The sequence below is a fragment of the Miniopterus schreibersii genome (assembly GCF_964146895.1).
Source record: "Miniopterus schreibersii genome assembly, chromosome: 14".
Taxonomy (NCBI): domain Eukaryota; kingdom Metazoa; phylum Chordata; class Mammalia; order Chiroptera; family Miniopteridae; genus Miniopterus; species Miniopterus schreibersii.
Window position 1 is genome coordinate 35,261,829 of NC_138114.1, and position 15,614 is coordinate 35,277,442.

General features: G+C 41.1%; 1 protein-coding gene across 4 annotated transcripts in view; it reads left to right on the top strand.

Annotated features, from left to right (window-relative positions):
- The first annotated feature begins 460 nt into the window (after nucleotides 1-460).
- LGI1 (leucine rich glioma inactivated 1) overlaps nucleotides 461-15,614 on the top strand; it is a 33,777-nt gene continuing 18,623 nt past the window's right edge. The window contains exons 1-4 of one of the 4 annotated variants that reach the window (XM_081158890.1): nucleotides 461-1,334; nucleotides 1,721-1,792; nucleotides 15,013-15,084; nucleotides 15,185-15,256. In XM_081158890.1, coding sequence (XP_081015016.1) covers nucleotides 742-1,334; nucleotides 1,721-1,792; nucleotides 15,013-15,084; nucleotides 15,185-15,256 — 809 coding nt within the window. In that variant the 5' untranslated portion in view covers nucleotides 461-741. The remainder of the gene's footprint in view (nucleotides 1,335-1,720; nucleotides 1,793-15,012; nucleotides 15,085-15,184; nucleotides 15,257-15,614) is intronic. The other 3 variants (XM_081158893.1, XM_081158891.1, XM_081158892.1) reach the window with 3 other exon arrangements.

Consider the following 15,614-nt stretch of genomic DNA (forward strand, 5'->3'; position numbering starts at 1 on the left):
AGTAGTCTAGCCTACCATTTTGATTTAATGTTCATAATATTTATAGAACATCTACACTATCATCCCCATTTGACAGACAGGGAAATAGATCCAGAGACACCGGCTGGTTCATGGCAGAACTATGATCTCAAAGCAAGGTCTCTGGTTCTTGGTCCGGCATTTTCCCCACCGTATCTCAGCCTCCTGGGCTAAGCCAGGCCTTTTTCAGAGCCTTGAGAAGCCAAAGCTGGCTGCCTCCTGCTGGCAGGGAGTTCCTTCCAGGCTTTGGATGCTACTGCTAGAGAGAGTTCGGGAAGCAAGGAGGGTCGATTATGCACAGAGCTGGTCTATGCTTCTATTTCCCTCCCTCATCAGGGAAGGAGGAAATGCCTTGCACATTAGGGGGTGGGGGTGGGGGACTATGAAAACCAATAATTCATGACCGTTGATAAGTGTCAGAAAAGTATTTACTCACATTCATTCCCTGAAAGTCACATTCCCCATGCGTTCTCATCTGTCTCTCAACGATGGCATTAGTCAGGTGAACTCAGCAAGAAAGACCAAGGTTTTAGCCAAATGCTGCGGAGGGAGAGAGTTTCATTTAACTTCATTTTTCCAGCCAGGGCTGGGTCCACAGCCAGTTTTTTGACTAGGTTGTTTGCCACACGAAAAGCAAATTCCCAGAGGTTTCTGAGATTGCCGAGATCCAAAGCAAGATGACGGCTGCCACCCACCCGCCCACCCACTCACTAATAAGACATAATGCCGTCCTATTTTTGGCAACAATTAAAGGGCCTCCCGGTGCAAGCAGAAAGCTGTTTATTTTCTGTTACATCACTTCACTTTGCCTTCGAAGGCGGCTGGTCTGTGCTCAGTGTTTTCCTGGTGATGCAAGTCAGCTCTCTGCTCCAGCACTTGGATCCCTCCCATCTCGCAGCACCTCACAGGTCTCTTTCCCGAGCAGTGCATTGCTGGATCGAGGAGCAGCTCACGAATCAGCTGCAGGTCCCTGTTTTGAAAAGCAGAGATACAGAGGCAAAGGAAAAGGGTGGACTGCTATGTGACCTGATCGCAGAGCAAGACAATCACCAGCTGAATTCCAGAAGCCCTGTTCATGTTTGGGGAGATTTTTTCGACTGCATGGAATCAGAGAGAAGCCAAAGGATGGGAAATGCCTGCATCCCCCTGAAAAGAATTGCTTATTTCCTATGTCTCTTATCTGCGCTTGTGCTGACTGAGGGGAAGAAACCAGCGAAGCCAAAATGCCCTGCCGTGTGTACTTGTACCAAAGATAATGCTTTATGTGAGAATGCCAGATCCATTCCACGCACCGTGCCTCCTGATGTTATCTCATTGTAAGGCCCGTAAGCATTTGCTATCTAATTTACGATTTAAAAATTCCAGCCGGTGTATTTGGGGCTTTGTATGTATTGGTAGAAGGGCATGGAGAGAGAGATTCCTCTCGCACACTTGGCCATTTGACAGTGCTAACATTTTGCTGCATTTAGAGATTCTGATTTTTATTAGCTGCTACGAAACATGCTTAGGTACCCCCCACCCCTGAACATTATTATGAGAAACCTGTAGCAGATTCATTTCTCCTACTTCATCTGGGAAGGAACAGTATCGTACTTCATAAAATAGTGTCAAAATAGTGACTGTTTTGCTAAACCGGATTAACATAAGGTTTGTTCTGTGTGTGTGTCTCTTTGTATGTGTCTGTCTGTTTGTTTTCTTTCAGATCCTTTGTGAGATCTGGTTTTACTGAAATCTCAGAAGGGAGTTTTTTATTCACACCATCGCTGCAGCTCTTGTGAGAAATATTTATATCATGACTATTTTTAATATAGCATATATTTGGATAAGCCCTCTAGTAAAACAATCTTAATATTTATTTTTTGAATGTGATTATATTTCTGGAGAGAAAAAGAGTATCAGTAAAGTGAAAGGTACATGGGTTTGTTTGCAACTCGACACCAAGGGTGCAGGTTGATTCTTGCAATGGGAAATTCGCTAACCTGTAATGCTGTCTACTTTTGTGGCTATTTATGAAGTTGTGGGAATGTTGCCACAGTGATTCCAATTCCATTCCACTATTTTACTTTCATTTTTGACTTGGGAACTTTGGTTATTTTACCCTGGAGTTTTTGAATTAGTCAATACAGAACCCAGTATAACATATGTGCTCAAGATGTTGTCTCCCGGGGATCCGGGGCAGGCTGCTACTCTGTATGATTTACCATGTGTGTGTGGGGGGGAATCGTGGTTCTTTCTAGGTAATTCCTTAAAAGATTAATTCTGGAGAGATTGTTTTCTAATCTGATCTAATTTATAACTAGTTCCCTTACAAGAGGGGAAAGAAAATATTAATATAGGATAGTGCAAAGGATTAGTCTCTGCTGTGTGTTTTGAGTTAGCCACGAGGGAACTACATATTCAGTCTATGTCTCAAAATACTCAAAAAATAATATTTGACTCAGGTCTCCCCACAGGCATAATGTCACATGTGTAATTTTTTCTGACGTGCAATGTTTGGCTGTTGGAGTGTTAGTTCTCAGAGCAGGACCATGGGGAGGTCAAGAGGACCCACCGTGCTCAGGTGTCAGGCAACAGATTGGGGTTGTAGTTAACATGCTTCCAGGAGGGAACTGTCGATCTACTGAGTTTTGGTTACCTTAACTGCATGATTCAGGACCCAAATTTTGTTTGTTTTTTTCATTTATTTTGTGTTTGTTTTCTTGCCTTAATTGGCCATTTTGGCTGTGTGAGGTTATATATATATACAGAGGCAAACAGCATGGATTTGAAACTGGAGGGACCCTTGTGTAAATTTCACCCCACTACTTACTAGAAACTAGACTTGTAATCTTGTGCAAATGACTAAATCTCGCTGAGCCTCAGTCTCCTCATCTGTAAAATGGAGGTGATAACACATTGAAAGGTTGTTATCAGAGATAAATGAGATTTTAGTAGATAAAATGTTTGGCATAGGGTTAAAGGGTTACATATTTTATAAATGGTAAGGTTTAAAATTTTTACATAAAGCTAAAAAGCTATAAAATCACTTAATCTATTGTTTTGTCTATATGAAATCTCAAAACTGGTTTCACTGTTTTATTAATTCACAAACATGACCAGGTGTTTTGATGTTATGTAACAGTGTTGGCTAATGTCCTTCTACTGGCTAATGTCTTTGAGGGATTAACAATTAAGTAGAATATTCCTAAGGGATTTATGTATTTGCTTGATGGCTAGTGATATGATTAGGGAAAGTGTTAGCACACTAAACCAAATCTAAAAAAGATAGCCTTTAGCACATAAAGTGTCAAAGTCTCCAATGCTTCCATACAATAAGAATTGGTTGTATCTGAGAAAGTGATAAATTGTGCTGTCGTTCATTTGTTAAATAAATGGCTTATTTTAAAAGCATCCTTTTGATGAACTAAGGCACCCCTAGTCCCCCTCCCCCAGGACAGTTAAATAGATCAGTCCTTAAAATTCAAGAGGCGTCGGTCGACACATACTACTTATAGTCCAACACTAGGTGGACTTTAGCTGTGACGCCGAAAGCCTGAATTGATCCACCTAATCAGTGAGCACATCTCCACTTTGCTTTCGCTGAGCGGAACCACCTCGGCAAGCACAGATGCTGGACATTGTTATAGAAATAGTTCCCGGCTGCTGCAGGGTAATGTGATTACACGTATTTAGAATCACAGAGGGAAGCCAAGGAATTGGTTTTAAATAGCCCACACAGAGTGTGTGCCATGCCCCTGTGTCCCATGCTCCGAGTTCCTATGGAACATTCCAGCCCTTATTTCTAAAAGCAGTTCAGGTTTCAGAAATAACAAAAGGGAGAGTAATTCTTGCCCTGTATGTCCTTACTTCGCTCACGTTGGCTAACTTCCACATGGCAGATTCGTGCCGGGGCTGATCTTATGCAGAATTGTAAGGGGTCGAAGTTTGTCTCCAATCTCCAGGACCCTGTTCCCTAAAGATTTTGCTCCCATTCTTCCTGCCTGATGTCCCGTGCTTCCTCCTACCCTCAGGAAAGGGCCTAATAAGCTCATTTTCACTGAGGAAATAAATGCTAAGGCTCCAAGTATGAACAGTGCTCTAATCATAACAGTGGTAAAAATGGGTAGTTCACAGACAAAGAGAGTTCTTCTGTGGCACAGGGCCATCCAGTGCTCTGAAACCCCCACGTGGGCCACCAACCCCCCATTAGAACAAGAGGACCAAGGGGCTTTAATTTGCCTTTGCGTGACTTTTGCCATCAGATCAGGCCTGGATCACACCAGCCATTGCTTGGGGTTTGCAATGAGTTCTAACGACATTTATGACCACTGATTACCAACCTGACCTGTCATATCCTGCGAAGCGACAAACTTCAGAATCAATTCTGCTCGATTGACATACAAGGGCAGTTGGTTCCCTGCCTGTGGTTGAACAGGGAAATGTCCCATTCCCATCACCACCCTAACAACCTGATCATTTCATTATGGCCCTAAATGCTTTTTCAGACCTTCTGTGGAGACATGATGAGAAGTACTTTTCGAAATGTCAGCCTGGAGGACCGAGAGAAACAGACACGGCTCTTCCTTAAATTACACACAGTGTCTGGGGAAAAGATCCTGGTAGGCCGTGGCTGGCAGTGTGTGCTGGGAACAAGAAGAGAGCCCACACTCCACAGAGAGAGGGGGGAAGGAACAAAATTATCCAATAAAAATGTATCAGATTAGTTGTATAAAAATACATTTTTAAAAATATCTAATTGACTGTTTTAAACAACAGCAACAAAACCTTTCCCAAGAAAATGCAATTTCATTGATGTTTTCCACAAGCCGGTTGTGAAACATAACCAATGAGAGCAATTATTCATTCTCGTTTGCTGTTCGTGATAGGGAGGGATGCTTGTAGTGAATGCAATTTACAGAAATGAATGTGTTTTCACACATTACAGCCCTGTTCTTCTCAACTACAGATTGAAATCCCCAATGATACTGGCTCATTACAGAAGTAAAATTCAAATTGAAGAGTATAAAACGTGGCCACATTGCCATTTGTTTATAAAATTTTTAGTAACCTAAATGCCTCCAACTCTTAAGAGAGTTCTATTTGCAGGAAGTAAATTACAGGGCTGGTGTTGGTATGATGCTCAAAAAAAAAATCTATATATAAAAATTCAGTGTGACCAGAAAAAAATTCTGTTTATTCCAATGAGATTTTATCATGTTTGAAGCAGTAGAACTGATCCTTTTGGGGGGCAGGGGGTGGGGGCCGGGGATTATTATTTCTTTTATTAATCCACAATCAGCATAAGTACATATAGTCCATAAGATATCAAAAACTAAAAATGAAACGCAAATAACATTAACAAGATAAAAAATTCCATCCTTACTAAAGCTTTATACTTTAGTCCTTCAAAATATTATTTGTCCAGTGATTGGCCTCTTTTTCTATTCCTCCTTATAGTACAAGTGTAAGAAAACTTTAGCAATCTTCCATGAGTACTCAAGCCAGACCTACCGGCTAAGAGAGCTTCTAGAGGAGTTATTAGCTGGTTATGAATGAACATGTTTTAGTTTGTGCACAGCTGATGTCCCCACAATGGACCAAGTAGTAAACATTTTAGTCATCTAGACTGTTTTTTCTACAATTTGCCCAGTGACCCATTGCTCTGATTTTTAACTTTTTAAAAAATGTTGTTATTGATTTTTTTAGAGAAAGAAGAAGAGGAGGAGAGAGAGAAAGAGAGAGAAACATGGATGTGAGAGAGAAACATCGATTGGTTGCCTCCCATATGCACCCCAACCGGGGATCGAACCCACAATCTGCGTATGTGCCCTGACCAAGAACTGAACCAGCTACCTTTCAGTGCGTGGGACGATGCCTAACCAACTGAGCCACACCGGCCAGGCCTGATTTTTAACTTTTTAATTATTGTAGCTATGCAAAGTAGCCCTGTACAACAAATGTTTTCTCTGAAAGTATTTCATTTTCACAATTATTCAGGCAAGAAACTTAGGAGTTACCTGCCCCTTCTCCCTCACTGTCCACTTCCAACTGGACAGTCCCCTCTCCAACAGCAGGAGATTCTTCTGTACTCTGCACCCAGGCCGTGGCCCTAACTGAGGCTGCACTCCCTGCGTCAGAGGCTGTGGTGGGGCTTCTGCACTGGTCTCCTTACTTCTGGTTCCCATCCTGCTCACCCCCTTAGTGTTGCCTTCCTGAAATACAGATCTCCTCATGCCACTCTCATGCCTGGAACCTTTAATGGGTCCCTAGAAACAGAAAGTCTGAATCCTGAGTTGGTATTAATAGAATTTGACTATTTGTCCAGGGTCATCTCTCACAATATTGACACCACACACACACACATACACACACACACACACACACCCCCCAAGGTCCAAACTGACTGAGGTACCTCATTCCCTGACCTCTGTTTTTTCAAGCTCTATGGGCTTAAACGACGTCTCTAGTACTTTCTGTCATTTTTTAGAGCTGTTTGTGCTGAATCTGCCTGTGTCTCTCATGAAGGATTATCAACAGCTAAGCTCCTAGACAAAGAGCCTGGGTATTGTAAGCCTTGACTTTGCTCACCATACACAGGGTGTCCCCCCCAAAATGTAGAGACGCATTTTAACAGCTGGTAGCTCAATTTTGAAAGGAAAATGTATTTTAATAAATACTACATTTATAATTATTCAAAGTGTACATATACATTTTGGGGGGACACCCTATATTTGTTGAATTCAATCCATAGTTTCATAGATTTTATACTAAAACTCCTGTTTTTCTACCAGTAAATAGTCTTGGTTATGTTCATACTCTTATGTTTGTTTTTTGCTATTATATTTCATAAGAACTAATAGTTTGGAGGTCTGGAAAGTGGGTTAAACAACAACAAAATGTGAAGAGATATTTGCTTATGACATTATGGCGTCAAACTTCTGAGACAGATTTCCAGTGTGCCAGAAGTTAAAAGGCAAAACATCTGAAGTCTGTCCTTAGACCCACTGTTCGAATCTTTTTTGTCCCACTCTGACTTCCTCTTTGCCTTTGACATGTAAAAAAATCATATTTAGGCTGTTAGGTTCTTTTTGTTAAAATTGAAATTATTGGGGTGACTTTAGTTAATAAAATTATATAGGTTTCAAGTGTACGATTCTGTAATACATCATCTGTATATTGTATTTTGTGTTTAGTCTCTTAGGTTCTTCATTTGATTTTGGAGGCTGACTAGTCTCTCCTGTGAACGGTAGAATTCCCCTTTTCTCCAGTCTGACAGGACATCCAAAGGGAAATGCTGGTTAAGTAAGCATTATAAAGATGAAAAAAATTTCATTAACAAAAAAATTGTATCCTTTTTGACTTAATTATATTTGCTTAGCTAAAACAAGTATTTATTCACGGTCTTGCTGCAAGCAGCAGCAAACTGAAATCAAAAGCCTCTCACTTCAGCAAACACATTTGGGGTTCTACTGTGCAGCAGGCACAACGCTGGGCTCCGTGAGGGACACAGAGGTAAGGAGCGTCTCTCCCTCCTCGCCTCGATGTGGCAGCTCCAAGCTGGCAGTGATCCCTGAAAGGGTAAATTATGTTTGGCCTGTATTGGAAAGTCCTGTAAGGCAGTCTTGAAAAGCTGCCTCGTTTTGTTCTAAATGGTATTCAGCTGATCGGTGATGATGGCAGTGCCTGCCAGTTATTGATCCTGTGGCTGGTACGGGCTTCAGGATGATTGCAAGGGCTCTACACTGACAGCTGTGGTATCAAAATGACTAACTCTGGTGAGCCGGCAGCGTGGCCAGGAGCAAGGAACACCGGTGTTTGTGGTCAGATGAACATGGCTTCACATCCCCAGTCTAGTTCTGGGATTTGGGGCAAGCTTAACCGAGCCCCGTTATCTGCACCTACAATATGGGGAATAACCATAGTACCTGCTGCACAAGATTACAGTAAGGATTAAACGGAACAATACCTGTAAAGCGCTTGGCACCGTTCCTGTAACTTGATAAACATTAGCTTTTATTACAGTATCTGAAGATCACTTCAATTTGAATGAGCATAACATCAGATTAGCATCCGATTGTATAGGCTGGGTTTGCCTACAATCCCAATTTAAAATTTTTGCTGTTCCACACATAGGTCTCCATCAGAGCCTGCTAAGAAATCTTTCCTTCAAATAATTCTTACAGGAAACATGAACTATTTACCTTTCGGAGGGTTAGGGGGAAAGGAGGAAGCAGAACTCTCACTTCTTCCTCATGAAAAAAACAACGGGCACCATATTTTGTAAAACATATCAGATTTTGTTTACAATAATTAGCGCTGACACGTCTTCAGATGAGTGGATCTGTGGTAGGCTGGTAAAAGGCCTGAACTCTAAGTCAGGAGACATGAGTTTCAAATCCAGTTCAGCCATTAATGGGCTGTGTGACCTTGGGTTGGTCACAAAATATCCCTGGGCCTCAGATGTTATGTATGTAAAATACTAGAGCTAGATTAAGTTATGCTTCTCCAACTCAAATGCCAATGGGGGTAGGGGTAATAAGGTAAATGAAGGAAACAGCTGGATATATTCCAAAGTTGGATATAAGACAATAGAGAATGTTAGTGACTACAGTAAACCAGAGAACGTATGTCTTATCTAAAAATGATATCCTCAGCCCCCATAGATTATGGCTGATGTGAATATAATACATAACATGGGGCCCTATTTTCCTAATTTTCAGGGGAAGGCAGAAATCTGGAAGCAGATTTTGAAACAGGATAAAGACCAAACAAAACATAAGCTGGCATCTGAGAGCTTCGCATTTAATTCACTAAGGTCTCTTCTGAGCTTAAAATTCTATTGTGTTATATTCTATTTTACAAACAGAGTTACTTTAATATAATATAGAAAATGGTCTTGTTAAGGACATGGACACAATTTATTGTATCAATTCTAACAAACCAGTAAATTAGATTGTTAATTGGAAAAGCTTCAAAATATGAAGTTGGCTATTATGAAGTTATTAAAATAACAATGTAGTTCCCAACTTCCCTAGCAGGTTCATTGGGACTTTCCCCATGGTGGCTCACAGTACAGCAATGTCTCAGGGCAAAGGCTGGAAAGGAATTGTTGGGCCCATTTATGTGGCAAGACGCAAGTGTTTGCCTGTGTAAAATATTATTAAAAAGCAATGAGACTTTAAAAAAATAAACAGGCTAGAGTTTATATGTACAAAAACTCTTTACTTGCAGAGAACTCCTTGTAGGTGGTCCTAGGTTCTTCCCACCTGTGCTTCTGTGGCTAAATATTTCTAGATCCTTCCTTGAGAATTGTCTTCACTACCGGTTTACAAGCCATGCAATAAAAGCAAGTGAAGTTTTATTACAGGGCATTTGTCATTTTTATATTGCCTGACGCTAAGCACTTTATATATCTCATGTTTTATTTCTCTGTCATTGTGAGGGTTAAGTACTGAGTCCTAGAAGAGTTAAGTAACCTCCTCAATGTCGCACCCTAATAAGTGCAGAGTTGGGGTGCAAATCCACATCCTCAGTTTAACCACTTCTGTCTACTTCCTCTTGAACATGAATCATTGGGCTTGACTTTGCATAGTTTTGTCCCCCAAATCAATTTCCCTTTCAAAGGGTCAGCCTCTGCCATTAAGGAGGGCATTCAGGAGAATGTGTCCTGATTCCTGCAGACAATTACTGAAAAGGAGTTTCAAAAGCCCTTTGAAACAGTGGGAGCATTTCTGGCAAGAACATGTGGTTTCCCTAGGATTCAACTCTCATTTGTATGTGTAAGCTTTGGTCTCAGAGAGAGAGAGAGAGAGAGAGAGAAAGGGGGGGGAAGAAAAGAGCAAAAGGACTGACTTACTTTTAAGGTACACCTTAGGCCAATGTTTTCTAAACTTGCGTCCCATCAAATAGTTGTCCTGAAAGAAAAGGGTTCTGTGCTCACATAAATTTGGAAAACTGCACGTTCTATCCCTTTTAGCTACGAACAATTCACCTTGGCACAGAAAAGGCACTGGACTTATTTTATGTTATTTCACTTTGCTTAAAATCCCATAGAAATTGGTTCTGTAGACCACACTTAGGGAATCTATGCTTTGGTAGACATTTTATTATTAGCTTAATTTCTTATACCTCATCTGTCCTAGAAAGTCTTGCTAGCAGAGCTTAAGAACGGTAGAAAGAAACCCATCTTAAAGGCTGCCTTAAACCATCTATCTCCACATAAGGAGTAACTGACAATTCTGTTAGTGTGGGTTCATTAAGCGTGGTATCTTGAACCCAGGCCTCACCACCAGGCTACCCACCTGGTCACGCAGCTTGGTACACACCATTTCTTTGGGGACCTCCCCATGGATGCTCCATCTTTTGGAGGAAGTAGATTCTCACACTGGCAGCCCATTCAACAGGAAAAGGACCCCTGAGCTTAAATTTACAATCTTCTTGTTTTTGTTTGGAGCGGGTTCCGTCACAGCTATTTCCCAGATGCCTAAACCAGCATTTCCCTGAGTCCGTTCCATGGAGAATTCATTCAGTATAAAGCTCAAAGATAAAAGGGTCCCATTATCAAGAAGATTGGGAAACTGCATATTTAGTTTCCTTTTGAAGAATCTCATTTTTCTTAAGGATAGAAAGACTTGTGAAATTAAGAACCCCAATTAAGTTCACTTACCCACTTTTCCCAAATTAATTAATTTATTTTGTTTATGTAAAACCTTTCTATCCCAAAAGGTCTTCATTCCAGGGAACACACTCTGGGACTACTGGGCAAGGCTCTTCTAGGTCTGCAGCAGATACTGGGCTGATCTGATGTGACTAAAAGGAGGAAGCACAGGCTTGCCCATGACCATTGCCAGCCAACCATGGGAAAACATGCCTGAGCACAGAATCTCCACTCTTCCAGTTACAGGCTTCAAATTACTTTACCCATCTCACCCCTGTGTTCTTTATATTTTAAGTGGAGAATATAAAACCTACTCTATAGTATTCATTTGAGGATTTGAATGATTCATAGGTGGCAAGCTGCTAAAGATGAGGCATAGTGCAGAATAGGTTTTAGATAAAATTGAAATCCCTTCTTCATAGTGTTTCAGGACAAGGGTGATACAGACTGAATTTGTAAACAACACGGGAGATGGGCTGTGTACTAATTATGCCAACTCCTAGAAAGGAAAAGTTTGACTCTCCTGGGATAGAGGTAATAGACTATAAAACCAAAGGGGTAGGGCCATGCTCAGGTCTTTTCTGTGCGCATGCCAAGAATATTCCTAAGGGAATCTTTGTGAACTTAACACCTGCATACTCATCCTGGCCCTGCTGCTGACAAAGCTGTGACCTTGGGTAAGTCACTTCTGCAGGCCTCACTTTCTTCACCTACAAAAAGAGGATTTGAACTACATACCTCTCTGGGTGCCCCCCACCTCAGATTTATGTGGAGCTAAAGTCAGGTTATTTACTCTCCATCGACCCAGGTTGAAGAGGTGCTGGTCAACTTAAGGATCAGCTGATATGCACTGAAAATGTTTTTCAAGGATTAGAGTAGAAAAGAGCTGTGAAATACTGTGCTCCTGTGTGATGCTTCCCGTTTCAATGCTTTCTTATCCTGAGAGCATATTTTAAAATATTCGAATGTAAATTATTCACGTTATTCACACTACACAATACCTGAACTTAGAACGTGCCCGTGTAACTAAAGTGAGTCATCAGCCCATTATTAATTATCATTCAACCATCCCTATTCCTTTGGAAAAAGGAGAATATTAGTAACAACCAAAGTCTGAGCCATTTAAGCAGAGGCAGCTCTAAACAAGCTGGCAAGCCCTCTAGCTGTGCCCACAAATATTCCAACAGCTGTAACCTGTGTGTCTTGCTCTTATCTACATATGTGTGCACATATAAACATACAGACACACATATGTACCTGGAAGTGTGCACACTCATGTTTATACACACTGCCAGTGGCTGCCTAATTCCCTGGTGACACCTACCAGTTCCCTTGGGCTGGTGACAGTCTCACTGAACCCGTTTCCCTAACTAACAGTAAAACTAAAGCCCTTCACGGTACCTAGGGGCTCTCCCAGCCCTGACATTTCGTGTCAGTCTTTGCTTAGATATTCTTTGGCAGAAACGTTGGAGGCATGTTCAAATACATTATCTCATGTAAGTCTTAAATATCTTCCAGCAAGTCTTTTTGTTATTATAATACTTACTTTAACAGATGAACAAATAGATTCACTTACTTAATGCATCATGTGCATAACAAGGGGCAGTTACAAGCTTAGAAACTGGGATCTTTATTCTCTATCTAATCAGTGCAGTCTGCAATTGACAACCTTGTGCTCACTATTTCTTCATCCAGAATGGTCCTCACCGAGGTGGGGGGAGGGTATTATATGGGACAGCCCCCTAAATCATCTCTTCTTCTTAGCCAGGAGAATCTGCTTTGGGTTGGAAGGCAGGTTGCAGGCCACACATGGGCCAGTGACAATTCCGATGGTAATTAAGATGTTACAGGTGACTAGATACAGTCTGAACAAGTGGGTGTTGTTAGAGCCATGGGGCCCTGGTGTGACCGTATGAGCAGTCTGGTTTGCGACAAAGAGAGATTTTCTCAGCAGGTTAACTACTCCCATGCAGCCATCTCCAGACCCACTCCCACCACTCGCACTCCTCAAGCAGAGCCCATAACTCCTATTCCACGAATGAAGCCCACGATGCCCTAATAATCTGAGGAAAGAGACAGAGGTTGTATGGTATAAAACACAGCCACTCCAGTAGGCCCAAGTCTGCTGCATGTGAAGATGGGGTAGGGTGGGGATAGTTTGGCTTGACAAGGATTGTGGGACTCTTTAACGTATCTGGCACAAAAACAAGTCATAATATTGAAATCAAACCTATTCAGAGGAACCCATAAAATATTAAGGATCAGAGTTTCACCCACTTTATAGAACATGAACTTGTAAAGTCTTTAGCTTTGCACAGGATAGCCCACTCAACTGATTCAGAATGCAGGTATAACTTAACACATCTTTGTCCCTGGAATCCTTGTCCACAGAAAACTATAAATACAAATGAATTCAGAATTGAAGGGCTGATATTCATTGTTATCTCAGCCAAAGGGAAATTTTTTCACTTTCATTTTTATTTTTGATAAGAAACCTTTTTATTGACTTATCATATACAGAAAGAAAAGTGCCGATATCCTAAATGCAGATATCACAACTTTTAAAAATTAAGACTTCATATTTTTAGAGCAGTTTTAGGTTCACAGAAAAATTGAGAAGGTATAGAGGTTTCCTATATACCCCCTACCCTGACTCATGCATAGCCTCACCCATTACCAACTTCCCCCAGCAGAGTGGTACATTCGTTACAGTTGATGAACCTATAGTATCAGTCCATACTCTACATGGGGGCTCACTCTTGGTGTTGTACATTCTATGGGTTTGGACAAATGTATGATAACATATATCCATCATTATAGCACCACAAAAAATATTTTCACTGCCTTAAAAATCCTCTGTGCTCTGCCTATTTACTCACCCCCAGCATGATTTTTTAATAAAGTGAACATCCTTGCAACCAGCATCCAGAAGCCAAACATTATCACTATCCCCAAAGACTCCTCTTGTGTTTCCTGCCAGTTACTCCTTGCCTCCTAGGATAACCACGATCCTGATTTCTGCCAGCATGAGTCAGTTATGCTGGATTTTGTTTCTTACATAAGTATAATTATATAGGAGATACTTTATTGTGTTCTGGCTTCTTTCCCTTGACTTAAATTTGTGAAATTTTTGTATGTAGTTGAAGTTTTAACCAGGAGTTTTAATCCTTGAATTCTAATTCAACAAACATTATTCAACCAGGAACTGTGCTCGGGGCTGGAGACACAAAAGCAAATAAGGATAAGTCCAAAAGCAAATAAGGATAAGTCCTTGCTCTGAGGAATATTCAACCTAGCAATGTACTAACGCCCGGAATTTAATGTAGAGTGAATTCCTCTTTGTTTAACAAATATTTACTCGGTGTCCACTATGGGGCGGGCAGTATTACAGGTGCTAGGGATAAGCAAGGAGCAAGCAGAGGACGCTTCTATTAGAAATCCTGTTTTATTTCCCTGATGTGTGTGGGCAAGTCCTGCTCACTGGTCCCTGCTTCCCACTCTGCTTTGCACCTGATGCAACATTCGGGGAGCTACTGAGAGAAGCGGCTTCTTCTGGTGGCTTGAAGCGCATGATTATGAAGCCGCCGGTCCACCCACGGGACAGTTGGCAAACCAGTGAGCATGGGAAGAATTTCTCTGTATCTATTTCTGCCCTATCCCATTATTGCCATCCCTGATGCTGTCTACCCAGAATGAAACGAAAACCTGGAGCCTCGGGAAGTCTTTGGATGTTAACTTATCTTGGAGTAAGGCCACACAATCTTCTTGTTTTCCAGAATCATGAAATAAGAAGAGGCCATTGCCAAAGCTGTGACTAAAATCATAAGCCTAGGGAAGTAGGTCCCTGCCCCATTGAGCTGTGATACCTCGTAGTAGATGTACCATTGTAACTGGTTCTATGAACATCAGCTAACTTCCTTCTTTGAAAATAGAACAGGCCGCTTTCCTAGGTTTCCCAGGCTTAAAACCCTGAAGCACCATTGTCTGGGCTGGTCAGAATGTTTCAGAAGTTTTTAGAGTAAAAGGAAAGATTCTGTTAGTGTCTATTTCATGAAAATGTGTAAAATGTTGATTTGGCTGTCATATTGCCCAAATTGGATCTGAAAATGTTACCCAGGACATGTGACATCCATCCCTGTGAGGAGTGGGGCACAAAGCCCCCCTTCCTGGATGAGCATTTGGTGAGGAGATAATTGGGGATTTAAAAAAAGCTACAAAAATGACCTGAAGAGCGCTTTAGAAGGCAGACATCAGCCATTTTTCATACACAACTCCCACTCGCTTCTCTGAGAGCTAAAGCAGCATAAATTGGCAGTCTGTCGGTTTAACCATTTTCATTGTGTACTTTTTCTGGGCAGGTTATTCACATCGAACTCCTTTGATGTGATCAGTGATGATGCTTTTATTGGTCTTCCACATTTAGAGTATTTGTAAGTAAAAAAGAAAAACATCTTTTTCAACATGATGATTCAGGATAAGTGCTGTCGGATTCCTACAGCTGTCTGACAAAAATATTATAACCTATTGCAGATTCATAGAAAACAACAACATCAAGTCCATTTCAAGACACACTTTCCGGGGACTAAAGTCTTTAATTCACCTGTAAGTATGAATGTTGCTATTACTTCTTAAGTTTGCTAATAACCTGTGGTTAAAGTGAGCACTTTGTGGGTATCCTTGAAAATTTAAGAAATCTCAACGATTTCTCTCCATGCACACTTGCATCTCTCCCTGTTATCAGCCAGTGTGTGTCCAGGAAATTGATTACTATTAATATGATGAATCTAAACCAACCATACTTAAGAAAACAATCTAATGCAGGGCAATTGTGTGACTGAAATGACTTTCTTATTATCTAAATCATTACTCACTTCATGGATAATTATGGGTTGACTGTATAGCTTAATTTGATATTTGATATTTTTCTTTTTCTGTATATGCCTTGACTTTATGTACATTT